General features: G+C 45.6%; 1 protein-coding gene across 6 annotated transcripts in view; it reads right to left on the reverse strand.

Moving 5' to 3' along the window:
* Positions 1-27,886, reverse strand: part of RNF216 (ring finger protein 216) — a 145,377-nt gene that overhangs the window by 80,719 nt on the left and 36,772 nt on the right. For 5 of the 6 annotated variants that reach the window (XR_007147903.1, XM_047839300.1, XM_047839298.1 and 2 more), the window contains exons 7-13: positions 26,462-26,626; positions 19,142-19,256; positions 15,468-15,607; positions 12,016-12,066; positions 10,967-11,104; positions 9,442-9,590; positions 8,848-8,926 (exon numbers count right to left, since the gene is read on the reverse strand). Coding sequence is in view for 5 of the 6 variants with exons in the window: in XM_047839300.1 (XP_047695256.1) it covers positions 8,848-8,926; positions 9,442-9,590; positions 10,967-11,104; positions 12,016-12,066; positions 15,468-15,607; positions 19,142-19,256; positions 26,462-26,626 (837 nt within the window). In the remaining variant the exon portion in view is untranslated. Of the gene's footprint in view, positions 1-8,229; positions 8,673-8,847; positions 8,927-9,441; positions 9,591-10,966; positions 11,105-12,015; positions 12,067-15,467; positions 15,608-19,141; positions 19,257-26,461; positions 26,627-27,886 lie in introns of those variants that run through there. The other variant, XM_047839301.1, reaches the window with a different exon arrangement.

Here is a 27,886-nt window from a genome sequence, read left to right on the forward strand (position 1 = left end):
AATCCTGAAACTTCACTGCCATGATGCCAGCTCTGCTCTGTGCTTGACGGGAGGGCCGCTGACACGGATGGCGCCTGGGATTCCCTCTGGGATCGTGTCTGAGGTGGGGAGGCCTCCCTCTGGGTTCTCGCCACTGGGTGATATTGTCACCCGACTCCACACCTCCGTGGCCACTTGGTAGGGCAGCTGTGGGGAATGCCGGGAGTCCTGTGAGGCACCTACCCAGCATGCCTGCGCACCATTGCAGCCCGAGGTCTTAAGCTATTCAGCGAGAACCCTCGGAAGGAAGTGATTCACCTTGCGAGCAGGGGCAGGCCACCTCCCCCGAGAGGGAATTCCCACCCCACCCCACTCCCTGTGTGGACTCGCATCATGCAACATGGACTTCCATGCCAGTGAATGAGCCCTCACTCTGGAACTTAAAAAATCCTTTTGTTACCCAAACATTCGGTTCTTGTCAACATAACTTCCTGAATAAAGATCCTCCCTAGTAGTGGGAACAAGAGGATCAAGCTTCATTCACATCTAGATAAATGTAAATGCCTGTGCTCAGCACAGGAGTCAGCTGACTGGCTGGGGCTCAAATTATAGTGCTGCTAATAAGTGCCAACCGTCCACTGTCACAGCTGGAGCCGCCCTGGCACTGACAGCTGGGCCAGGCTCATTGACATGCTCTTCACGCAGCCATTCAGCTACTGTAGGCGGCTGCAGATGCCTGTTTTTTAGCAACTGGCTCACTGCAGATGTGAATTTTGGTTGGATTTCACTGCTACAGAGTCAATCAATAACACTGAAAGCTACAAAGGACAGGACAGGGCCTAGAAAGGGTAGAAAAAGATGTGTAGGGAAGAGAGATGAGAGACATAGGAAAAGAAAGCAAGAAAGAGACAGGGAAACAAAGACATGTGACACTGGGAACAGACGAGTGTTTGCACAGCCACACTCACCCTCTTAGCCTCACTAAGGGACACCAAACCAGGTGTCCTTCACAGTTCTGTGGACTGAAGTCTCATGGCCTGATAGGTCTCCCTTCTTGAGCACTTACTTCCTGAATATTCTCAAACCTCCACCTCGTGGCCCTGGCTACCATTCTGGAAAGTTCTACTTACAAACCTCTGAATTTATGGAACAAATCTATGGTTCTGGGAAGGTACAGAAGGACTCAACAGGGAATAAATATTCCAGGAGCATCGCTTTGAAATCTCCTTTTATCTAACACTCAGCAGTCCCACACCAAACAACCAATTCATTCCTAAAAGCAGCATGCTGAAAACAAACTGATGAATCCTTTATCTGAAAACACACAGGGCGCTAAGGGCCTGGACAAAAGCATTCCATCATATCAATGAGACAAAGACTCTCTCTCCATTTCATCAAAGATACAGGATCTCATTCTCTTCAGGGATTTTGGAGGAATGAGTCCAGGCATTCAAGCCCCCGTCTAGATAATGTATTAATATAAACGCCTCATCTCAGAATGACAAGTTCCTGGAAATCTAACCGGAGTTTAGATTACTGGCAAAGATGCCGCAATGAGGAAGCAGATGCCCTTAGTCTCATGTGGGCCAGAATCAGTTTGTGGCTCATTTCTTAAACATTAGCAACCTTCAAGGATGAACGGTTTGTTTAGCCACCTAGTTGAAAAGAAACATCATAAAGATAATTTGTGTAAGTCTAAAGGTCAAAGAGTATGTTCTAAAAACACTGACATCTTTGAGGTTACATTCTGAATGCACATACTGATTTGCTTTGGTACTAAGCCCAAAAGAATACTGTCAATTCTGTTTAGGAGACGGTGTCTTGCTGACTGACATACTTTTGAAATGCTCCAGAGAAAACCCTTCCTCGTGGAGTATCAGTGCCACCTAGTGGTGACTCTCCATAGCGCTTCATAAGAATGGACCAGGTTGGTCCTAATGGTAAGCTCTCCTGGGTGCAGGTTCCCAAGAGACAGTTTTCACTTTATTTTCCATGGTGGGCCAACCTCTGCAGACCTCACCCCAGTGGCAGAGAGTGCGTCTCTAAGGCGAAGGCGCATGCTATCACCTGCAGGGGTGGGTCAAGTTCTGCTGAAGGACACTGTAATTGATAACGCCTGCCTTCTGATGCACTTTCTTTACTGGAAAACATTACCAAGGGACGTGAAAAGATCTGCATAAATGGAAATACCTACTTTGAAGTTAGCAGGACTCACCACTTTAAAGATAATAATTTCCCCAAACTCACCTATGCATCTGAAGAGATCCTAAATCAAATGCTAGCAACATTTCCTAACTCGGTCACCTACTTCCTAAATGCCCCACCGCAGGCCTGCTGTATTCCCAGCTGCGTTCCCTGTCCCGGGGCTCCCTCCTTTCAATGCTTCTTACTCCTGACTCCCCAAATTTTCCTCTAGCTTAGCTCTCACCTCATGTTCCCGACTCTAGCACTTTGTAAGTAATTCCCGAGCACCTACCACGTGCCAGGCATTAGCAAAACATGCACATACTCAATCTCCCCATCCTCAAAACTCCGCCTTCCCAAAACAGAATTAACCTTCTGTCCTGGAATCTCTTTCTCTTCTATTTTCAATTGTGTGTGAATAGCATCATCACCCACTTAGTGGCCTAAACCAGAGAAGTGAGTCATCTGGACTTCTCCCTACCCCCACAGTCAGAATATCTTCTTCTAATCTTATCTCGCCATTATCTTTCAAATCTGCTCTTTTTCCCCATACTCATAGCCTCCATACTCATAGTCATGATCTGTATTGGTCCGGACGTGTTAAGTCATGCTGGTGGGAATAAATTCAAACTCCGGTAGCTCAAGAGAGAGACTTATTTCTACACGTCCATCTTGGCAGAAGGAAAAGAGACAACAAACCATTAGACCTCTATTGTGTTTAAAAAAACCAAACGAGTGAAATCCTATTAACAAATCTTACAGTGTACAGTACAGTATCGCTAACTGCGTGTGCACTGTTGCATAGCAGGCCTCTAGAACGTGTGCATCTTGCGTGACTGAAATTTTATACCCACCACACGGCAGCTTCCTATCCCCCCCACCACCCCCCCCCCGCCTCTGGAGCCACCATTTTACTTTCCGCTTCTGCAAGGGACTACACCTCCAGTAGGTGGAATCCTACAGTATTTGTCCTTTTGTGATGGGCTTGTCTCACTAGTATAATTTTTGCAAGGTTCGCTCATGTTGTAGCATGACAGGATTTCTTTGTTTTTTGGAGAGAGAGCTCATGTGCACTTGAGGAGCAAAGGGAGGGAGGGAGGGAGGGAATCTTGAGAAGGCTCCACACTCAGTGGGGAGCCCGATGCAGAGCCCCGCGAGGCTTGATCTCACAACTCTGAGATCATGACCTGAGCCGAAATCAAGAGCTGGATGCTCAACTGACTGAGCCACCCAGGCACCCCAGGACTTGTTTTTTCTAAAAAACCTGAACAACATTCCATTGTATGGATAGATATCTCCTTTAGCCATTCATCCATGGATGGACATTTAGGTTGTTTCTGTATCTTGGCTACCGTGAACAATAATGCAATAAACAGGAGTACAAATATCTCTTCAAGATCCTGTTTCTGATTTTTTAGGACAAATACTCAGCAGTAGGATTCCTAGATTATATGGTAGCTTTATTTTTAATTTTGTAAAGACTCTATTAAGTAATCTCCACATACGAGGCTCAAACTTACTACCCCATGATCAAGAGTCACATGCTTCATCAACTGAGCAAGCCAGGCGCCCCTATTTTTAATTTTCTGAGGACACCCCATGCTGTTTTCCACAGGGATGTACTGTTTTACCCGCCCATTAACAACGCACATGGTTTACATTTCTGCACATCTTTGTCAACACTTGTCATTTTCTTTTTCCTTTTTGTGAGAGTGTACATCCCAGTAGATGTGAAGTGATCTCACTGGGGTTTTGATTTGCATTACCCTGATGATTAGTTATGTTGAGCATCTTTTCATACACCTGTTGGTCATTTGTACGTCTTCTTTGAAAAACTGTCTTTTTTTTTTTTTTAACGTTTTTTTTTTTTTTTTTATTTTTGGGACAGAGAGAGACAGAGCATGAACGGGGGAGGGGCAGAGAAAGAGGGACACACAGAATCGGAAACAGGCTCCAGGCTCTGAGCCGTCAGCCCAGAGCCTGACGCGGGGCTCGAACTCACAGACCGCGAGATCGTGACCTGAGCTGAAGTCAGACGCCTAACCGACTGCGCCACCCAGGCGCCCCGAAAAACTGTCTATTCGAGTCCTTTGTTCATGTTTAAACAATTTTTAAAGTTTATTTTTGAGAAAGAGGTAGAGACAAAGCAGGAGTGGGGGAAGGAGAGAGAGAGAGAGGGAGACACAGAATCCAAAGCAGACTCCAGGCTCTGAGCTGTCAGCACAGAGCCTGAAGCGGGGCTCGAACTCACAAACCATGAGATCATGACCTGAGCCGAAGTTAGGCCCTTAGCCAACTGAGCCACCGAGGCGCCCCCTGGCCATTATTTTTTCAAATAAGCTTTCTGTCTTTTTCTCCCTTCTCCTTCTGAAACTCTTATAAGATATACACTGTTTCACTTGATGGTGTCTCTCGCATTTGCTCTTAAGCTTTCCTTGTTCATTTTTTTTCCTTTTTGCTCTTCTAAGTAATTTCAAATGACTTGTCTTTGAGTTCACTAATTCTTTCTTCTGTTTAGTCAAATTGGATACTGAGTCCCTGTAGTGAAATTGTCCGTCAGTTACTATACTCTTCAGCTCCAAATTTTGTTGGGATTCTTCTCTATATTTTCTCTTTGTTGATACTCCCATTTTGTTCACATATCATTTTCCTGAGCTTGTTTAACAGCTTTATGATTATTTTGAATTGTTTGTCATGTAATTCTCATACCTCCCTTTCTACAGGGTCCTTTCTGGAGATCTACTTTGTCCCTTTGGTTGGACCATGTTTTTCTTGTGCCTTGTTACTGTGTGGTAGGATCTACACATTTTAAGCAACAGTCACCTCTCCCAGTCTTTACACATTGGCTTTATGCAGGGAAAGACCTTCACCAATCAGCCTAGCTAGAGATTCTGGGAGCTGTTACTGAGGATATGTCTTCTCTGGAATTAAGTGTGAATTCCCAATTGGAGAAGTTTCGCAGTTTCCTTATTCATGAGCCTGCAATTTCTTTCTCCCTCTGGTGTCTGTCTATGGTACTGCAGGTTCTCTGGAGCTGGTGTAAACTGTCCAGCTCCTTCTCGTTCTCCGCGGTTCCTAGGCATCTAGAGTACAGTGGGTCTCATCAATGCTGAGCTCGGCAAGAAAGAAACTAGTCCCTTAAAAAACCTCCTTCCCCAAGAAGCTAGAAACTGGGTACATGCTCCACTCTTCCTTTCCCTGAGGGAGAAGCTGCCAAGCTGTATCAGCCTCTGCCTCCATCTGTGTGAACTGTGGGTCCTCTGGGGTGGTAGCCAGCCTCTCGGCTCTCCTGTGTTCTCAGAGGCATCCAGGCATCTAGAGCATGCAGGATCCCGTCAGTGCTCTGAGTCCGGCGAGACAACAACCAGTCCTGTAGACAGTACTCCCAAAAGCCGGAAGACTGGACACACGTTCCAACTCTTTCCCTATTCCCGGGGAGAAGCCAGAAGTTGGGAGTTTTTCTCTAGCTCTTTCCATACTAAGTTGAGGGGAAGGGCAAAGGTACAGGAGCGTATGCTAGTTTAAAATACTGCCTTTGGGGGTGCCTGGGTGGTTCATTCGGTAGAGCATGCAATTCTTGATCTAGGGGTCGTGACTTCAAGCCCTATGTTGGGCACAGAGCTACTTAAATTAAAAAAAATAAAATTAGGGTGCCTGGGTGGCTCAGCTGACGAAGCATCCAACTTCGGCTCAGGTCACGATCTCATGGTTTGTGAGTTCGGACTCTGTGCTGACATCCCGAAGCCTCCTTAGAATTCTGTGTCTCCCTCCCTCTCTGTCCCTGCCCTGTTCATGCCCTGTCTCTCTCTCTCTCTCTCTCTCTCTCTCTCTCAAAAACAAAACACTGAAAAACTTAAAAAGTAAATAAATAAATAAAATGTAGTAAGTAAATAAAACGTTGCCTCTGTTCGCAGCAGCCTCCAACCTGGTGCCCCTTCCTGTCAGTGCTTAGATTCAGGAAAGACAGAAGCCAGACCCTTGGGTAGCTGCCCAAGAAGTCTGGATGCCAGATATATGCTCTAGTCTTTCCTTTCCCCCCTCCAGGGGGGAAGCTAGGATTTAGGGGTTTCCTGGATGTGCAGGTGGGAGTGGCTCTGGCAACAGAGTTCCATGGATGTTCCCATAGGCTTTTTTTTTTAAATTTTTTTTCAACGTTTTTTATTTATTTTTGGGACAGAGAGAGACAGAGCATGAACAGGGGAGGGGCAGAGAGAGAGGGAGACACAGAATCGGAAACAGGCTCCAGGCTCCAAGCCATCAGCCCAGAGCCTGATGCGGGGCTCGAACTCACGGACCGTGAGATCGTGACCTGGCTGAAGTCGGACGCTTAACCGACTGCGCCACCCAGGCGCCCCTCCCATAGGCTTTAATACAGCTGGCTTTGCACTGTTTGGAATGAGGGAACCTCTTAACTGGTTTCTAAATTTCTCCCAAAGGGAACTGGTCTGTGTACTGCTGATCAGCGTTTCGGGGGGGTGGAGGGCGGGGAGGGGGAGGGTCTGAGGCTGCTGACTGTGCCATCTTCTTGACATTACCCCAAATCATGTTTTGACCACTTTTCCTGCAAGTGACTGACTTCATCCAGACTGACATTTCATTGACCCAAAGAAGTTACATGACCACCTCCAAGTTCAACAGGGCACGTATATCCCTTCCACAGAAAGGAAGCGGAATATTTGATGTTTCTGCATCAGATCCCTTAAGAGTAGGCTTCATGCCTAGTGTGGAGTCCAACATGGGGCTTGAACTCATGACCCTGAGATTGAGACCTGAGCTGAGATCGGGAGCCGGAAGCTTAACTGACTGAGCCACCCAGATGCCCCTCTGCTTCAGATCTTAAAAGCCACTGGGAGACTTTCACTCACATCTCAGGTTGGATGTTCTCAAGACACTCACAGGACACTGTCAGACACATGAGCGTAACTGTCTTTGGAGAATAATGGCTGTACCTTCAGTCTTCCAAATTGTGTATGAACACTTTTATTGGCAGGGTCTAATTTGAAATTCTATCAGGAAGTGCAGTTCCCAGCTCCACCTTAGGCAATTCATGGAGACTCCACAGTTGATGGCAGTGATGTGCATCTTTCACCTGGACTACACAACAGCCAGAGAGACCTCCCTGTTACCTGTCCCTTTGTCCCCCCTCTCTTACTGGTGCTCCAGGCCTGCATGGCCTGACCCCACCTAGTCTGTAAGCCTTCAGTATGCTACTGTTCCTCAGACCTAGAATATTCCAACATCTTCACTTCCCCCCACACCCCTGCCTTTCCTTCCCTTGGCTACTGGGGCCTCCCCAGGCATTCTGGTGCTGGGTGCATGGGAAGCACACAGGGCAGACAGGTACTACGCTTAGTTCCAAAAGCCGGAGACCATTGGGACAACTGTTATAGCAACAACCTGCAGTGGGGATAAATTATTACATGGACACATCAGTTCTAAGAACGCATTCAGATTTTACACAGAAATGTGAATGCTGAAAACAAAGGGAATAAAGTTTCATCCATTAGTTTAGTTTCTTCCTCCTTTTCCAATGACCACTTTCATTTCTCCCCTCTCCCATAAGGCAGAGATATTATAATGTTCAACTCTTGTCATGCTATTTTCTTTCTGAAAGTAGGCTCCATGCCCAGTGCAGAGCCCAATGCAGAGCCCAGTGCAGGGCCTGAACTCACAACCCTGAGAAAAAGACCTGGGTGGACGCTTATCTGAGCCACCCAGGTGCCCCTCTGGTCGTGCTATTTTAGAAAAATGGTTTAAAAATACTTGTCTAGGTTGCTGCCCATATTAATCAAAAGCTCTAAGTGGTTTGTAAACAGTTAACACATTTAAATTTTTATTTTATTTTTTAAAATTTTAACGTTTATTTATTGTTGAGAGACAGAACATGAGCATGGGAGGGGCACAGAAGAGGAGGAGACACAAAATCTGAAGCAGGCTCCAGGGTCTGAACTGTTAGCACAGAGCCCAACATGGGGTTCGAACCCACAAACTGCGAGATCATGACCTGAGCCGAAGCCGGATGTTTAACCGACTCAGCCACCCAGGCGCCCCAATAGTTGACACATTTTAAAACACTTTTAGTTAACAGAGGAGCCTAGTTAAAAAGAAGAAACATTTTCTGCCACGAGGTGCTTAGATGGCTTTGGTCTCACCCGACACAATCAGTTCTCCTGAGAACAGTGAATAATCAGATGCGACAGAGAGGATGCCATGATACCCAGTCTTTTAATCAAAGAAGTGTCACTTGGACTTCGAAAACCACAGGGAGGGAGGGGGAGGGAGAGGGAGAGGGAGAGAGAGAATGTGTGTGTGTACACGCATATGTGTGCACACAGGGGAAGTATTTGAGCACAGCAGGGTAGTGAAAAGAGCAATCAAGAAAAATGCTGGCCCAGTAGAAGAAACTAGAAACCCTTCACGTTTGATGTGAAGCTATCTGCCCTCCTAGGAAAAGGTATACAGCAGGGGTCCAGAGCTTTGTGACAGGATTCCACACGTGGCCCGTTTCTCTGTAACCAAGTCAAGCATGATTCACAAGTGGTGATCTTCATTTGCTTTCATGAAAAGCAGAGCACACAAATCCTGCTCACAGGTCAGCATGCAACCAGCCACTATCTGGGCCATTAGTGTTGTCCACAATACCATAATTCAAATATGAATACGGAAAAACATGTGCCTCCCTACCTTTCGGCAGCGAGGATTGGGACAGCTGAACCTCTTCACGTCGCTGTCCAACAGGGCCGGAAAGCTACAGGAGGGGCACCTACAATCAAAACGGCAGAAGGAATATTGCTCAGAATATGGAAGCCTGACTTGGCTCCCTGTGACCGTTCCCACGAAGATGGGGTTTTCGGCTGGACAGCTGTATCTCCTGACTTTTAATTAAAACAGGGACTGAGGCTCTCCATCATGCTGGCTCTTATCAGAAATGCAGGTGCCACTCTGAGTCCTGCCTCAGTGTAAACCACTCCGTAAACACAGACCTTCTACCTTTGTGAGAACGCCTCACACCTATGTCATCTCTCCCCCAGCCCCCCAACCCAATGTGTAATGACGGTCCTATAAACCAAGTGACGAGAGGTGCCAAGGAATGTGGTTGCAAACATGAAAGGCAGATCTTCCCTTAGTAAAATTATTGTTACTGCTCAGGAGAAAACTGCCAGGAGACCTGGAAGATCCAGCTTTGTTACAGAGGTTTCATCGTCTATGCCAGTGGTTAGGCAGTCTTCCTAATGGGGACTGAGATCACAGATGACAAGCTCCACTCAGAGGACTCACCTGACAAGCTCATCGGCGTAAGCGGCGGCCACTTCTTCTTCCGCTTTCCGCTCGTAGTACTTATACAGGACGGTCTGGGGAAGCACCTTCTCCAGTTCGCTGGCTGGGAATGAACACGTGCAACTGCCCTCCATGCAGCTGAGCTCTGACTAGAATTGGAAGGTCAGGAGACAAAGAAAGAAAAGAAAACTTAACCAAGTTTTCAGAAACACAAAAGCCTCAGTGGTTCAATGTATTCCTCAACGGGAAGCAAATAAATAGTGGATAAGAAGGAGATCACACTCGAAATAAGGAAAGCATGAATAAACCCTACGAAGTCCATCTCTGGTGGCACCAGAGGGCCCGTCACAGTCCAAACCACAGGGACATGGAGAGTGACGAGGAAGGACACGGCACAGTGTCTGAAAAGGAGGGATTTGTGAGAAGCGAATGGATTCCCTCCACAGGCCCTGAAAAGGTTGGAGGTTGAGACCACATGGGAGGCGGAGGTGAGTGGTACAAGGGACTGACGAGAGTACAGAGTAGAGCTCTTCCAGGAGAAAGGACAATGGCCTCCGGGACAGCTGCACCCGAGGGCCCTGGACGTTGTCTTCAAAGCCACCAGCAGCTCACCGAGTCCTTCCCACGTCACGCCACGTCCTCTTCTGCTCTCGCATCCATTTTTAAGGACTCCTGTGATTACACTGGGCCTGCCTGGATAACGCAGGGTCGTCTCCCATTTCAAGGCCACCAGACTAGCAACCTTAGTTCCCCTGTGCCATGGAGGTAACATTCCACAGGCTCTGGGATGAGGACATGGACGTCTCTGGGGAGGCCATCATTCTGCCTGCCACACCGCTCTGCCCCCGTTACTCAGTTCTTGACTCAAGTACAAGCAACTTTAGAATAACTGAGGCTGAGTGGTTTGATTATTGGTTAGGCATTCACAAAAAGCAATTTTGGGTTTTAGGTATTTATTAAGACAAAACTCCTTCCCACACCGTGTTATGCTAACGTCAAGAGACACCAACTCTGGACAGAGAAATATGATCTTGTACAGTTGTTCATTTTTTTTCCCAAGCCTACTTACCTATTTTTAAGTAACCTCTACACCCGATGTGGGGCTCAAACTCACGAGCCCAAGATCTAGAGTCACATATTCATCAGACTGAACCAGCCAGGCGCCCAACAGTTATTCATTTTAATGCAACTATCAAATTCTTCAAAAATTTTATTAAAAAAACCCCCAACAACACACTCTCATATATTCACATAGCTGCAAAGACCTCTGAGTTCAGGCTTTTTGTTATGAAAATGAAGATGAGTGAAGGAGGTGCTCCTGGAGCAGGCACAGGGGGACACCAGGCACGGAGAGTGACGTCACTCGCTTATGACACCATCGCTGCAAGCAGGGACCGCCTAGGAATCCCACACACGCCAGCCTGTCTCACCCCCCAAAGGGCCATTCCACGAGGCATGTGCACTGGTAAGTGTGTCGCATCCTCTGTAAACACCTCGCACGCGTGGACATGTCCCATGTTCTCACCTTCCCAGATCCGAAGACGGCCTCTTGGGCGTATCTGATGAGACACTCTTTGCAGAACAAGTGCGCGTCCGCACACTGCGTCAGCTCCTCAAACGGAAACTCCCCGTAGCAGCAGCGGCACTCGATCAGCTGGCCGTCCTGTGGGCCGTCAGAGACACTCGTGAGACGCCCCGCGCGGAAGCAGACGGGCAGCTATGGGCCACGGTCCCCCATCCCCAAACACGTTCTGAGGTAAAAAGCAACCTTCAGACGCCATCAAACAATGATGAATTGTTCTTTCCTCCCTAAGTCTAGCCCGAGATGCTAATACAAATAGTAATCTATAACCGGAGACAGGGAGAACCGTCATGGGTTTTTATTCTTTGGAGGCATCCTTTGTACAAAGTTACCGTATCAGGAATCCCATGTTGCCAGTAGAGCGAGCACACCTATTCTCCGACGCTGACATGATTACACGAGTCAGGGGAAAGTGGCATGAAGGATGTTATTGCGAAAAGCTTCAAAAAGTAGGTTTTGCTCTCTTGTAAGAAGGCAGGAGTGTGAGGGGCTGCCTCTGAGCCCCAGCTCTATGTGCAGCGGCCCCTGAAACTAGCTAGTGCAGCAACCTCCGGCACCGTGAGGACCGTGAACTTGCTCCTCTCGCTAATGGTAGAGATCGAGCCAGTCACCAGTCCATTCCCTCCGTGCTAGAAAAGGCCGCTACGTGAGGACAGCAGAGAGCGTACAAGTCACCTGGTCCTCAGGTCAGACACGGCGCTTCCTTCTAACCCTTTGGCACCAGAACTAAATTTGCCTCTAAGAGCCTAACGGATTCCAGGCAATGTTTTTCAAGACGAACAATTCTGTCATTCTCTCTGCTTCAATTCTGACCCAGTCTGGGATCAAGAGTGCCAACCATGGTTCAAGTATCTGACTGCAAGCTGGTTGAACCACAAAGTCAGTACATCAACAGGTTATACAGGAACCAAAATCTGCCACCGGGAAATGTCGTAAAGAAAACAGGTCACGTAAATACCCAGAAAAAATGAATTCGTGGGATTTCAAACTACCTTTTGATACTGTTCTTCATTCATCTGCAGGGCGAGCAGAAAGTCTTCATGCTGGGGAACAAAAAATAACACATGCAGATACAATTTAGGAAAGATGCCACAAGCATTTAGCATTTACTTTCATAAACACAAAAGGACTCAATTATGAAAAATCATCTCTTCACTTACACGGTGTAGTGGTTTAAAAAGTTACCTCAGAGTAAATTTAAAATGCACCAGAAAGCTAAATATAAAAAAGGAAACCGAACAAATACTGGAAAATATGGGGGAAGCTTTCTTACATCGGATTCAAAATGTGGAAGGAATGAGGGAAAATCCGTGTACATAACACTTCTGAACAGCAAAGACTAGCGCAAGCAAACAGTAATGTGAACGGGCCACAACCTAGTCTGACCCGGTGTTTTGTCGGCATGGCTGGAGCGACGCAGGCACTCCGCTCACATGACCGATACGGGCACACCTAGCACCACAGGACTAAGTTACGTGAGCAATTACCTTTGACTCATCACCTGCAGTTCCAGGAACGTATCCCCAAGACGCTCTGGGGCAGAAAGAGGAAATGAGGTACACGTGGGGGTTTTTACCACGGAAACACCTTGAACGTCCATCAAGAGGAATCACCGAATCAACACGGGTAATGCAGAAAACTGCACACCAGGCGGTTTTAAAAAGGAAAGGAGAATCTCTGGCTTGCCTAAGAGTGACCAGCAGGGTGCACTATTAATTTTAAAGGCAAGGGGCAGAAAAGTGGGCTGCCTTCCAGGTAAGAGAGCAGGAACAACAGAAAACAACCTCCTCCCAATATATCTGCTTTTACATAAAATAAGGAAAGACAGACTAAAAACTATTAATAATGGTTACATATAGAGGGACTCAGGGGTCATGGGAAGAAGGGATAGGACAGAAGGTAGGTCTCTCGGTTCCTTGTTTTACAGTTTTGACTTCAGAACTAAAAATATTTTATAAAATCAAATAAAAGCAAATAAAAAACCAACTCCTTACAACTTACAAACTTGTTTATCATTTATCATATCAAAACCCCGCTGTTTATCAAGTTAATGGCATAACCACATAGACTTATTTGAAGTGACTTTGTAATATTTTGATTTCATATTTTTAATGACATAATCAGACAAAAAATTATAAATAAATCTCAGACTATATTTAGTGCCGTTGTTGGCAATTAATATTGAGCTGGTATTTCAGAAATGTTAAGTATATAGTATAGAGTGAAGAAAATAAGTCATTATAAAATTATTAAAAATTAAGAGTTTTGGGGCACGGAGCCTGCTTGGGATTCTCTCTCTCCCTCTCTCTGCCCCTCCCCAACTCACATGCTTGCACTCTCTCAAAATAAATAAACTTAAAAAAAAAAAAAAAGAATCAAGATTTTTAGCAAAGAAATGCGAACAGAAAATGGAGTAAAAAAAAAACAACCCTATAAACTAAATTCGAAACCGAAATCTCAGTATGAATTCCCACTAAAATAAAACAAGGTATGTTAGACAAACTGGTGATCCCAGGTCCAGGTCAGGCAAAGCAGGGTGAACCTGGGTCACCCTGTGTGCCAGAAAGGAGGGATGCTGTCAAGAATGACCGAGGCCAGGACGGAGACACTGACCCGAAGGGCGGGGGGGGTGGGGGGGAGAGGGAGAGGGAGAGGGAGAGAGAGAGAGAGAGAGAGAGAGAGAGAGAATTTCAAGCAGGCTCCGCAGTCAGCACAGAGCCTGACATGCGGCTCGGTCCCCAGACCATGAGATCATGACCTATACTGAAATCAAGTGCTGGACGCCCAACTGACTAAGCCACCCAGGGGCCCCCTTTTAACACTGTTCTGACGAGAAATTGATGGCTGCCATGCTTTGATGCTGTACCATGAAATGTGCCAGCATCTGCAAGACCCACGGAATGCACGAAATTAGTGCTTTACGTGACAAAACCATCATGTGTGGAAGATCCATTAAAGCACAAGGTGCACTAACAGGTGTTAATGTGACAGATGACAGGTAACTGTGACAGATGGATCAAAAATTCTAATTTCTGCTTGAGGACTAGAATTTTATCACTGGCCACAATCACTTCATTTTTGAGATAATGCCTGCCCCGTGCCTACTCCTGAATAAGAAGTTTTTCTGTCAGCATTTTTTCAAATAAAAAGAGCGTTTTGTGGGGGAAGAGGGACTGATTGGGCATCTTGCAACTCGAAGGCACCAGCACCTCGAGACCCCACTGACCGGTCAGTGTGGGCAGAGGCACCGTGCCAACTTCCCGGTGGGTCACACAGAGCATCAAGAGGTAACGTGATCAAAGAAGCAAATCTTACTCTTTCATCAAAGGCATTTTAATTAAAAAAAAAAATTGTTTTATTATTCACTTAAAAGAAGGCTCCAAGCCCAGCGCTGAGCCCAACACAAGGCTTGAACTTACAACCCTGAGATCGAGTCAGATGCTTAACTAAATGAGCCACCCGGGTGCCCCTCAAAGGCACGTTGAGAAACACTGAGTTCTTTTGTAATGTGAGTGCCTAGTGGTGCAGAAAGTGGTTACTAGCACGGTCTGGTGCCACCGACTTGGTTTATGCTGAGCCAGCGCTGCTACTGTTCTGGCAGTACGAAGTCAACGGAATGAAACAGGCAAAGGATGTCTCGTGAGGGTGAAAGATCTGACCTTGCAGACCTCCTGAAGAGTCCTGGGGGGCCCAGAGGTTCACGCGCTGAATCTGAGAGCCACCGATGCAGAAAATACAGAGCAAAAAACCCCCGATACGTAAATATTCTGGTTGGCTTGCACACTTGACAGTTTACTCGAAGACCTGAAATGCTAAATGGTACCTCTCTCTGGTTGTTCTCCATCATTAGAGGCCAAGAGAGGTGAAATAGGTATGTTTATCAAGCTCCAATTAAAATTCTTTCACATAAATCTGATCTATAAGTGAACTTTACTCAGTATTATTACAAAACCCAGTTGTTTTTTTAGAGCTTTATAGTTTATGCAAACCAACCGTTTGAAAGAATATGCAAATCTTAAAAGACTTTTTTTAAACATTTTTAAGTAGGGGCGCCTGGATGGCTCAGTTGGTTCGGTGTCCGACTCTTGATTTTGACTCAGATCATGGTCCCAAGGTCATGGGATTGAGCCCTGTGTCAGGCTCCATGCTGAGCGTGGAGCTTGCTTGGCATTCTCTCTCTCTCTCTCTCTCTCTCTCTCTCTCTCTCTCTCTCTCTCTCCCCCACTGCCCTTCTCCCTAGCTCACACTCTCTCCTGAATAAATAAAAACAACAAAAAAAAGATTTTTAAGTCTGCATACCACAATGTGGGGCTTGAACTCATGAGATCAAGAGTCGCATGCTCTTCCCACTGAGCCAGCCAGGCACCCCTTAAAGGACCATTCTATACTAAGCCCTAAGAGCAAACCAGAACCCCAGAAACACACCCCAAATCCACTGTCCTACCTCTGCCATTTCCTTGATTTTCTGCTCATAGAACTCCTGCTCTTGCTGCACAGCTGGAAGAAGGGCACGCCGGTCATAGGACCTACAATGTCGCCGCTTATTTTCCAGAAAGAACATCCTCTTTTCTATTTTTATGTCACCTGGAAGATATGTGACCACACAAGATCATGCAGACAACTGTTGCTAGGAACGCAGGGCGGCCATCCCAGTCTTCTGGGGCCCAATCCCCCCCCCCCCCCCCCCCCCACAGGCAGTGCGTTTGTAACTCTCAAGAACACATTCTATTGTCTGGGAAAACTTGGTCCCTTACCGTTCCCTAACGTATCACGCACTTTTTGACTTCTATGTTTTCTTCCCCCTTGTTATGCTCCAACTGGAAGGGCCCTCCTGTCGTAGCAGTATTGCACCGTGCGAATATACCAGTTTATTAGCCATTCTACCAAGGGCAGTTGGGTGTATAGTTTTGGGTTGTTAGGAACACGTCTGCACTTCAGCTGAGCACACGTGAAGGAGTGGACGTGCTGGATCATAGAGCTGCATGTCTGCAGCTTCAGAAAACAGCACCAATTTTCCAAACAGTGGTGCCAAGCAAGGTACACTCTCCCTCCTCCGGCAATGCGTGCGAGCTCCAGTCACACCACATCCTCACCACCTGTGCCATCGGCCTGTAATTTTAGCCATTCTGGCAGGTGCCCAGGCATCTGATCAACGCTTTTTGAACTTTTTACTTTGAACACCTTCCTACAGAACAGCTCAAATAGTAGTACCTACATTCACGGTAAGCAACATTTAGAATAAAAAACAACAGAATGACAGATGTCAGACCATGTAATTGACCTGTTCAGGTTTTTTATTTTTGTGGATTTCAGAACTTACATTTTCCAGAAAACTGTCTATTCCACCCAAACCTTCTATTCTTTCACTAAAGTCTCTTCTTCATAGTATCTTTTGCTTTATCAATATTTTCTACATCAGGTTCCTGATACCTCTCCCCCACTTCATTCTTTTTAACATTACACGTCTCCATTGACTTCTTTCTCCTCTGATTTCTTTCTTCAGTGTTCTGTAGTTTTTGTCACACAGGTCTTGTAAGTGTTTTGTTAGATTTACACCTAAATATTTAATTTGGAGGTGTGGGGGAATAATTATAAATAGCATTGTATTTTAAACTTTGATTTCCACATACTCATTCTGGCATACAATTGGTTTTTGTCGGTTGACCTCGTACCCTGCAATGATACTGAACTTCTTCACTAATTCTAGAAGTATCCTTGGAGTTTCCTATGTAGATAATCACATTATCTGCTTATAGGGGCAGTTTATTTCTTCCTTTCTGATCTGTGCGTTTACTTTACTCCACTAGCTATAATTTCCAGTACATGCTGAATAGCAGTAAATAGAAGACATCCTTCCCCTGTTCCCAATTTTAGGGGGCAAGGATTCACCATTAAACAGGACATTAGCTTTAGGTTTTCTTGCAGATGTTACCAAGTTGAAGAAGCTCCTCTCAAATTCCTGAGTTTTAATCATACGCAGGTGTGAAATATTATTAAACACCTTTTCTGCACCAATTAATATGATGTAATTTCTCTTCTTTAGTCTGTTAATATGGTGGATTATACGGATTGTTTTCCAAAATATTAAACCAGCCTTGCACCCCTGGAATATACTCGACTTGGTCACAGCACACAATTTTTTTGTGTATCGCTATGTCCTATTTGCTAATATTTTATTAGCGATTTTTGCATGTCTATTTACAGACATTGGTCTAGTTTTTGTACTGTCTTTGTCTGCTTTTGTTATTAGAAGATACTGTATAGAATTAATGTTCGTTCTTCTAAAAAAGTTTGGAAGAATTTTCTAGTGGATTCAACTGAGGCTGGAGATTTCTTTTTTGGAAGACATGGAAAACAGTGGGTTTAATTTCCTTAATAGCTACAGGGCTATCCAAATGATCTATCTGAACATGGGTAAGTCTTGGTAGTCTGTGTTTTTTGAGGAACTGGTCCATTTCACTTGTAAAATCTTTGTGTGCAAAGCTGTTCACAGTATTCACTTTGGCTGTCTGTAGGGTCTACAGTGATATCCCCCATAAAAGGTGCTAACTCCTAATATTGGCAATTTGTGTCTTATTTTCTTGGTCAGCTTTGCAAGAGATGATAGGTTGTATTTTTTATTAATGCTCAGTTTACATCCAAATGCTCCCAAAATCTTCATGAGAAGACTGTGTAGTTATCAACGGATTAAACCATAAACAGTGGAGGGGGAATCCTGTCTCCTCTTTGAGCCAAGCAAGGTACAACCCAAATAGCAGTGCTTGGATGGCAAACGGCTGAAAAGGTGGACAATGAGATTCCTGGAACAGATAGAGGACTCTGAGACTATCTGTACTTATAAGCTGCTGTGAAGAAAGGTTAAATGTATCTGTAAGTCATAAATATCAATGCTGTGTGTTGTCTCCACGCAGCAGACTCACGTGGAGTATGTCCACCCAGACTTTCAAAGAGCTTCTGACAAGCAGAGGAGACACACAGAGAAGGGCAGTCAGGAAGATGAAGCAGCAACAGACAGATTCCAAGTCTTCTCAGAGACAAGAACTACACCCATGGCAGGAAATTTTGGGAACATTTTGACCAGATATAAAAGAACTCCGTAAAAGATACAGCTGACCAACAAGGGAGTGGACCATCTTGCAAAGTGGCACTTTCTTTCCTCTACCACTCAAAGTTAGAAACCAATATGGAATGACTATGTACTTGGGATGCCTAGTCTAAACCGTGGATAAACTTAGCTGAACGAAGAACCACCTACACGCTGTCCCCACTTTCTTAGCCTTTGGCAAACGTGTGAGAACGTCATGGCAAGAGAGCAATGTACCAAAGACTAGCTTGGGGACCTCACAACTCAGAGTCTATGGGTTTCCTCAAGAGCTCAGAAACCCAAACCCTTTCCAACTCCCCGGTTGCCTCCCAGAGTTTCCATTTAGTCACACCTGCAATCAAGTTACGTTAACTATGTGCAGATTTGAGAGAAAGACAAATAGAAAACAAAAGGGAAATAATCCTATTTCTGACATAACCTATAGGAAAAATTTTATGGCGGGCTCTTTTATTGGACACAAACGACTCAGATCACATCTGATGTAAAATCCAACAAGTTTACTTGGATCAGATCTGATGTAAAGTCCAACCCGAAGTGACCCCTCTGGAAGAGCTTTCAGAAATTATTTCATCAACAACAGAATGTCCAACAAACAAGTGGCTGTTCAGGAGCTATGTGCTTTTCCCGTGCAGAAGCCACTTTCTCAGGCACACAGATAATCAATCTCTGGTCTAGATAATTTCACCAGAGATAAAGTGAATTCTTGTCACACCTTCAAGACCGGCCCCACCCCCCAAGTTTGAGAGTGTCCCCAAACACTTTCTCACACGTGAACTCTGACACTGCACAGAATGTTCTGGTCATGGTGTTCCCTAGGCAGAAAGAAGGTGGGCGGCAACCACAGCCACTTTCTAAACACATGGATGTGCTCTCAAAGCAGTCCATGCAGTCGGTCCCTGGGCTGGCCCGGCAGGGTGGCCACGCCACGACTGGCCTTTACGGGCTGTGTGGGAAGGAGACGGTCTGCACAGTCACTACACGGGCTGTGAGCAAAACTCAAAGTTGGCCGTTACCTTGTTCAAACTTGAAATCTATGTAAGAATACTGATTCATTTCTTTTCTCTTTTTTCTTTTTCCACTGGTTTCTGGTGATAGCTCCTGCCATTTTTTAATGGCATCAGAAAAGGCCTAGAAATTGAGAAAGGGAAAGGTTACCGCTGTAAATGGGACACAAGAATACACGAAAGCAAGCCAGGCAGCCCCAAACCTCCTCTGACACACAGTTTCAGCTATCTCCCCTGCATGGCTTACCAGAAACGGGCTGCAGCAAAATGAATAGGGAGCATTTCATTATTTTCTCTTCTTTCATAAACTGCCACAAGGGCAGAAGCAAAGGCTAACTGACAAAGGGAGACATAAGGAAACACCAACTGTTCAAGCTGTCCTCGACTGCGTCCAGGGTAGGTCACCTAACAGATGGCTGACGAGTTCCACTCTACAGGCATACCCTAAATGGTCTACCTCTGGCCAACACTCCCCATCCACTTTCCACGAACATCCCCATGTTGCTCGCGGCTTCCCCTGAGTCCTCTCCCTGTACAGCACACTGCAAGGCGTGAGTCTTAGGCCAGCAGTAATAATCCCTTTTCTTCCATACCCTCAGCTTCTCTCTTTTTCATATCTTTCAAATTGATACTTCAATGTGTTCGAGTCTTTGCCATCTTAAAAAAAAAATCCTTCCTCCCCTTGTCTCTTTCCCCTTTCAGGTACCAGCCACCACACCCCAGCCCAAACCTGTCAAAGGTGCCATCTGTCCACCGTTTCCTCACCTCACCTCCTGGACGTCTTCCAACCCCTTCCCATCGGGCACCGAAGCCCACCTTTCAACTAGCTTACCTACTTGGTAACAGGAGGCAAACTCTAGACCCCGTGTTTTAGTCCCCGTGTCACCAGGCCTCTCAGCAGCACGGATGACGCAGACTGCTCTTCCCTCCCGGGGTCCCGCGCCCTCTCTGCCCACTCCTCCTCGCCATCCTCCTCCACTTGGCCTCTACATGCAGGGAGGCCTCCAGGCAGCCTCAGCGCTCTTCCTGTGCCTACTTCATCCAGGCCGGGGAGGTCACCCTGCGTGTGCTGATGATGCCCACCAACCCACTTCCTTTGGCCATTCAAGCATCCAGATGAATTCTTTGTACTTGTAGGCCTCACAGACCTCACTCAACATGCTGGCAACTCAACACTTTCCAGATGGAATTCATGATCCTTTCCCTTCCACTTAGCTCTTTTACAGTATTCCTCATCCCACGGAGGGACATCCCCCCAAATCCCTCTCACTGAACTCCTACTTCTAGAACATTCAAAGTTTGTGCTGAATATCTCTTGCTCAGGGAGGTCCTCCCGGAGCCTCTTGGTCCACCTTAGGTCCTCCTGTTACACTTTTTCCGAGCACCTTACATTTTTCTTTCGAAATGCTGCTAACGGTAATTACACACTTATTTGTCTGATTCTGCTTCCTGTTATTCCCTCTACGGACTATGGGCTTCTGGGGGACGAGGATGGCTACCGAGCCCAGGCTGTATCTGCAGCTACCTGCAGAGTTTGCATTTCATACTCATTTGGTGAACAGTAAAAGGTTCAGGGATGTGTATGTGTTACAGGAATGTTGCTAAAAAGTCACATTCTGAATGTCTGAGGGGAGCAGCTAGGTTGGCCCTCTGGTAAAGTGAAAGCAAGAGAAAACGAGCATTCCAGCTCCAATAGAGGGAGTGTCACCCTTTCACCTTCACCTACCTTCCGTCCCTTCCTTTTCAAAAGCTGAGGTCTGGGAACCTGAAGGGAATGGCCGTGCGCCTCCGCACTGCTGTGAGCTAAGCCCTTTGTGCGGCATGGATACGGCTCATCTCACAACACCCCCAAGGGAGGTGTTCTTTCACAGCACAGGCAAGCGAGGCTTACGGACGAAGGACCTGCGCCCAGTCAAGTTGACTAACACTGGGATATGAACTCAGGCCAGTTGCACGACTAAACCTCCTTCCTCTCTTTGACACTGCCTGGTCCTCCCAGAGCGGTTCAGGGAGACCCACCAAGAGCCGGCCAACAGCACAGCTCATCTTACTGCCTTTCCATCTCCCCGACCAACGTCCTCCCTTACTCTGTTTCCTCTTTTCGGAGTTCTGACTATCTGAGGTGTTCCCCACCAACACTTAAAGTCACACGTTTGTGTGGCAAGACCACTAATTCCTACCAAGTTTTACCTAGAAGTAAATGCTCCATACTTGAACCAGGGCTATCTGCAAAAACCCAGGAAAAAAGGCAGGGCAGGCACAATAATCTGAATATTATAAAGGAGGTGATCAGGGGTGCCTGGGTGGCTCAGTCGGTTAAGCCGCCGACTTCGGCTCAGGTCATGATCTCGCGGTCCGTGAGTTCAAGCCCCGCGTCGGGCTCTGTGCTGACAGCTCAGAGCCTGGAGCCTGTTTCAGATTCTGTGTCTCCCTCTCTCTGACCCTCCCCCGTTCATGCTCTGTCTCTCTCTGTCTCAAAAATAAACAAACGTTAAAAAAAAATTAAAAAAAAAAGGAGGTGATCAAAGGGTAGATGCCATTTGTCAGCAACTAATGAAACCGGAATGTGAACTAAGAGCTTGTAACTGGCAGCCCGCTGGGTTTGCAACTGCACCACCCTCCTGTCTAGAAGTGAAATAGGATCACTACCTTTCTCCCATTTAAATACTATTTCTACTGGGGCGCCTGGGTGGCTCAGTCAGTTAAGCGTCCGATTTCGGCTCAGGTCACGATCTCGCGGTCCGTGAGTTCGAGCCCCGCGTCGGGCTCTGTGCTGACTGCTCGGAGCCTGGAGCCTGTTTCAGATTCTGTCTCCCTCTCTCTCTGACCCTCCCCCGTTCATGCTCTGTCTCTCTCTGTCTCAAAAATAAATAAGCGTTAAATACTATTTCTACTTAGCAGGAAAAGAATCCAAACTGGTTCTTGTCAGAAAACTGTATCTTAAAACAGATATTGCCAACAAATTAAGGAGCCTCCGAAATCTTACCTCAGTAGTTATATCAATCAGCACTTGTCTTAGTATTAACTAAACGTCTAGTGAAACAGACCAAATAAAATTATAAATCAGAATCCTTTCCTTATAGGAACTGCTAGAGTTCACACCTACATACCCAAAGGCACCGTGGTTACTTTTTCTTGCCTCTGCACTCAAGATTCCTCTAGTGAAAACACCCTTCCCTTAAGATCTTGTTCAAATGACGCCCTCATTTCTTTCCTAGTGTTCTCGTGTACCTTTATTCACTCTTTTATAACACCATGTTGTTTTAATCTTTTTTCCCCTTTTAATCTTCTCAAATAGACTGAAAGCTCTCTGGAAGGAAGTTAATTTGTGTTCTACAGAAGCCACTGTCCTCAGGGTCTAGGTGCTAACTATCACACAGGAAGTACTCAAAAAACCTACCAGGAGGAACACAGGAATACGAGATATTGAAGATCATTTTTCCTTTTACACTTAGCTGGCATTTCTCCCTCCAGCCTGCTCACATTCACAAATCAAATCCCCACTCAAGGTATTGGTCCTGAGAATCAAGGATACAATCTGGTAAGGATATAAGATTCTTAGGATATCTTGACAATAGCCAAAATTCCTTTAAGAGAAGACCTAAAAATACTACAATGGGCATTTGATGAAATAAAAGTTGAGAAGTGGCCAGAGACTCCTCTATGGAGGCTGGCGGAGGTCAGGTCTAGAAATGGGGACGTGTCGCCTGCATGGAGACAGAGGTGATCATTAAAGTACACAGGGGAGACATCTAGGAAGGCTGGGGAGTGGCGACACCCAGAATGAGCACATGGCAGAGGACTGAAGGGCTGATTAAAAGACGACACCGCCCACTAGTATTTTAAGCTCCACAGGGGAAAGGATCTTGCAACTGTTCACTGTGACACTCCTAGTGAATGGTCCGTAGCAAGCACTCAACACGCTGTCTGAATGAAAGAGTTACATCTGTGGCAGAATCACAGAGGAAAAACTTGGAGGAGAAACCCAGTGGTACTATCGGCCACACGTGAGTGTGTACACCAAGAGAAAGTTGTCAGGTCTAGAACACAGAGGATCAACCTCTGTCCAAAGGCAAAGGGAACTCCTAAGCTGACAGCTATGTTAAGAGGTGCAGAGGAGGAGAGGGAAAAAAATGAACTGAGGACTAATGGATAGGTTTGACAATAGAAGCGTGTTTTAGAGTTGTTGGCCATGAAAAGACAGCCACAGGATCAAAAAATTAAAGCAACAACAAAAAAAGCAAATGAAAAAAACAGAGGCAACCAATTTTAACCCCAAGAAAAATAGAAAACTCAATAAAGGAAACATTATTGTAGTATATTATCTTCCCTAGCAGTGAACATTTACATAAATCATAACAAAAACTTTAAAAACAGATTTAACAAAATCACGTATCAAAAAGGTGAGTGTGTATGGGTAAGACGTAGATCCCCATCTACTATAAAAGAAAACTAAAATAATTATTAAAACTAATAACTCAAGCATAAGTATGTGTTAATAAATGTGGAGATAAGTACTAGAAACAAGACAGAGAGTCGAGTTGTCTCTGGAGAACAGAGGAAGAGGGTGAAGAAGGGGGCTTCAGACCGCGGTTTAAAGAATTACCCACCCCCCCCCCCAAAAAAAAATTACAAATAAGCATTTTGGGACAAATTGATTTTTAAAACTATGGCTGAAAATTCCTTTGATAAGAATTAGCATTCATTTTACTAAGCAGTTCCTGCCGTGAGTTTTAAGGATGACCTGTTCCCTCTAGTCTAGAAGTTACTTATTTTTGAGAGCACCTTTGTCCCTACAGAGGGTAACAGCCAGAAGAAACATTACTGCAGCTGCACTGTGGTGTGCAAGAAACCTACCCACAGGATACGTCCATAAAAAGAGTTGAGCTAAAACATATCTGACCACACACGCACTGGGGACGAGTCTTCCTGAGCCCTTGGCCTCCATAGCACAGGCTGGGAACAAAGCAGAGTAGGCCCTCGGATCCTAGGTCCCTCCAGGGGGAGCTCAGTGCTGTGCACTTAAGGAGGCCAAATCACAGAAGGCTCTTGTGCTCTTGTAATAGTACTCTGAGAACGGACTCTTAAAATCACACTGTGAGGCAGTAACCAAGTAATTTCTAAATACAGAGGCTTGACAAGTGTCCCACAGCACACAGAAGGAAGTGTGGAGGGAGGGAACTTCTTACTGAAACCTGATACATGCGAACCACTGTGACGGGTTCGCTGCACACTGTACCCAACCTGATTCTCCCATTAGCCACGTAAGGCATCCACTGTTCACCAAGAAAACTGAAGTTCCACACGTTCAAGACATTTGCTCAAAATCAGAGACCTACCTGGTAGAGCTGGAATTAAAACTCAAGGGGTGGGGGAATCAAACCTAAGTTTGATCAAGATTCTAGATCCAACTAGAATCGGTTGGATATGTTAGAACCGGTTAATGATGCCACAGCATACAGTCAGCAAAATCTACATGGTCAAAACCTACAGGATAAATAACCTATTTTTTTCAACAAATGAGCAGCAAGTAAAAGTAAAGGGGGAGGAAGGAGAGAGAAGTTATAGATTGAAAGAGATTTAAGTAACCTATCAACCAGCTGCAATAAACAGATTTTACATGGAACTCAAAATAACTGAAGGTTTTTGACACATCCAGAGAAATTTGAACAATGACTGGATACCTAATAATGTTAATTTTTAAGGTGTGATAATGATATTTTGATTATGTTTTTCAAAAAAAGAGTCTTTATCTTTTAAAGGTAAACACTGAAATAGTTCTGGATTTAAAGAAAGTGAAACTTTCCTTGGAATTTGCTTCAAAACAGTCTGGGAGAGAGGGAGTGGGCAGGGTGGGATGAAACAAGACTGGGCGGCACTGACAGTTACTGAAGTGGAGTGATGGGTAAGCATGGGCTCGTTAAAATACAATCGCTAATTTTATACGTGTTTGATGTTCATAATAAAAGGGGAAAAAATCCAGGGAACTGTGATGGGCTCCGGTGAATATGCGTATATTAGTAAACTAAGCGATCATCATGCGTGCAGGGTGGCACAGGGAAGGCCTACTGTGGCCATAATGAGAAACATCCCTGGGTGTGCTTCCCACACCCTACCCACGTGGGCGTCGCTGTCTAGGGCAAAACTCTTACGCACCATTTGCATACAGCAGGGAGAGGTTCTGAACAGAGGGCATCAGGTTTTAGCTTCTGCCAAATAGAACTTCCCCTTGAACACCCCACTTCCATTCGAACAGTCCAACCCACCCCATTTCAAAACCCGGTAAAATTTCAAACTACCCACCCAAACAAGCAGACACCACAAAAAATATGAAGGGCCAGAAAAACCAAGAAAGGGATAAGGAAAGTATAAATAACAGGGGAGCCACAAAGCCCTACCACCTCCCACCCAAGTGATGAGTGAGCTGTGGGATGACCAGGGACAAGCATCTGCTAGCCAAGTTCCTTTTACTGGTCCCAGGACAGTGGCAGGGACACTGCTCCCAGGACCAACCCACCCCCAGGCCACAGGAGCTGTCCTTTTCACTTCTCATCTGGGCTCCGTGGGAGCTCAGCAAAGGTGTCAGGCACCAATGGAGCAGTGAAGATGCTAGAAGAGCCTAAAGATGAAAGACCCTTTCTTTCCTGTGGTCGCTGGTTTTGGGGGGAAGCTCATTCATTTTTCCCTGACAGTACAGCATCCTCTATTTAGCCTGAGGAATGAGATTCAGAAATAGAAAGCACTAACTGTGCGGTCTCCTCAGAGTAATTTTACCTAAGCGTAACCTACAATTAGAGGAGTTTGTGGACAGCTGCGTGGATCTTCCTGGCCATCTAAAGGGGGAAGGGGCTAGACTCAGGGTGAGGCCACATTCACCCATGTGACCTGTGCCCAGCTGGAGAGGAAATCAGGGAGGGGCGCTGGAACACACGTTTCACACCTAGCCATCTCGCTCTCCACGTGACATTCGTTACCCTCTATATCCTCACGGGTAAACCAGAACTTCCCTGCTTCTTTTTTGACACATTTTTTTAAAAGGAGGCTCCACACCCAACATGGGGCTCAAACTCATGACCCCAAGATGGAGTTACATGCTCCACTAAATGAAGCAGCCACGAGCCCCTACAACTTCCCTGCTGCTAATCTCTTTCTTTTCATTCAGTTCCTCCTGATCAGCAAATACCTTTGTCTATTTATCTTCACCCTGACAAACTCCTTAGCTCTCTGCCATCATAAACCATCCAATTTCCACAAGCTAAACTCTTCATTCTGTTATCAAGGGAAGAAGTAGTCAAGAGGTGTGACCCCACCAAGAAGACCAATGAGCACCTTTCGGGTGATTGCATAGTGTCCTTTGAGCTCGTGCAGGGCCCACTTGATGTCCTGACTGCTGAGCATTTTGAAGTCGGCCATCAGGAGGTCAGCAGCTTGGATGAAGCAGCGCTGGTCAAGAGGAGCCAATTTAGAATAGTCAAAAAAGTCTAGTTTAGGCAACTGAAACGAGAGAGAGGCATAACGTTAGGAGAACAGAAGTACATTTCCCATGTGGCACAAATCACTTTAAGAACTGCTTATTACAAGGGGCGCCCGGGTGGCTCGGTCGGTTAAGCATCCAACTTCAGCTCAGGTCATGATCTTGCAGTTCGTGGGTTCGAGCCCCACGTCGGGTTCTGTCCTGACAGCTCAGAGCCTGGAACCTGTTTCGGATTCTATGTCTCCCTCTTTCTCTGCCCCTCCCCCACTCACGCTCTGTTCCTCTCTGTCTCAAAAATAAACGTTAAAAAGAATTAAAAAAAAAAAAAAAAGAACTGTTTATTACAAAATAGAATACTCTCACTTGTACTGATAATCACTCTATGGGGGTTACCAGCCCTGCACAGAGATGAAGAAATTGATGGTTCAGAGATGCTAAATATGCTGCTTAGAGTCCGGTGACTAGTTTTACCAGCCAGAACTAGTAAAAAAGTATAGCTATGGATTTGAAACCAATCTGTCAGTCATCTTCTTTCCACAAAATGTTCAGAAAAAACTAGTACTTCTGTTACAGAATATGTAGAAGAGTCAAAACAAGGTGTGGAGAGTACAACTGAGCAGCCATGAAGCAGTTCTGTTCTAGACTTTCCTTTCCACCTGACACACTAAATACCAGTTAGGATTACAAATAAAAATGATGATTAAGATTTTAGCAAATCAAACTGTTTATACCATGATACAGGATTTAGTTATATAGGTACATGCACTGTATATAAATCTCACATCAAAAGAAAAACTATAAACAGACAATGAACTCTAGGCAATGAAACGCATGCTTAAGTATGTATGGAGAAGTGGGGCGCCTGGGTGGCTCAGCTGGTTAAGCGTCCGACTTCGGCTCAGGCAGGTCATGATCTCACGGCTTGTGAGTTCGAGCCCCGTGTCGGGATCTGTGCTGACAGCTCAGAGCCCGGAGCTTCTTCAGATTCTGTGTCTTTCTCTCTCTCTCTGCCCCTCCCCCACTCACACTCTTTCTCTCAAAAATAAAAAAACATTAAAAAAAAAAAAAGTGCTTGGATCATTTAAAAAAGTGTGTATGGAGCAGTGTTGATGTTTTTGTGATTTACTTTGAAGTGCATCATAATGAAATGAAATATAAGAGAGATGTACTGACAGACAACTGGATATGTCATTCTATGGGGTGGATATTAGAAAGTGGATATAATAAAATGTTAACTTTTACTAGTACTGCTGGTACTTGGGTATAGAGGTGATCCATGT

Source organism: Prionailurus viverrinus, chromosome E3 (assembly GCF_022837055.1).
Source record: "Prionailurus viverrinus isolate Anna chromosome E3, UM_Priviv_1.0, whole genome shotgun sequence".
NCBI lineage: Eukaryota > Metazoa > Chordata > Mammalia > Carnivora > Felidae > Prionailurus > Prionailurus viverrinus.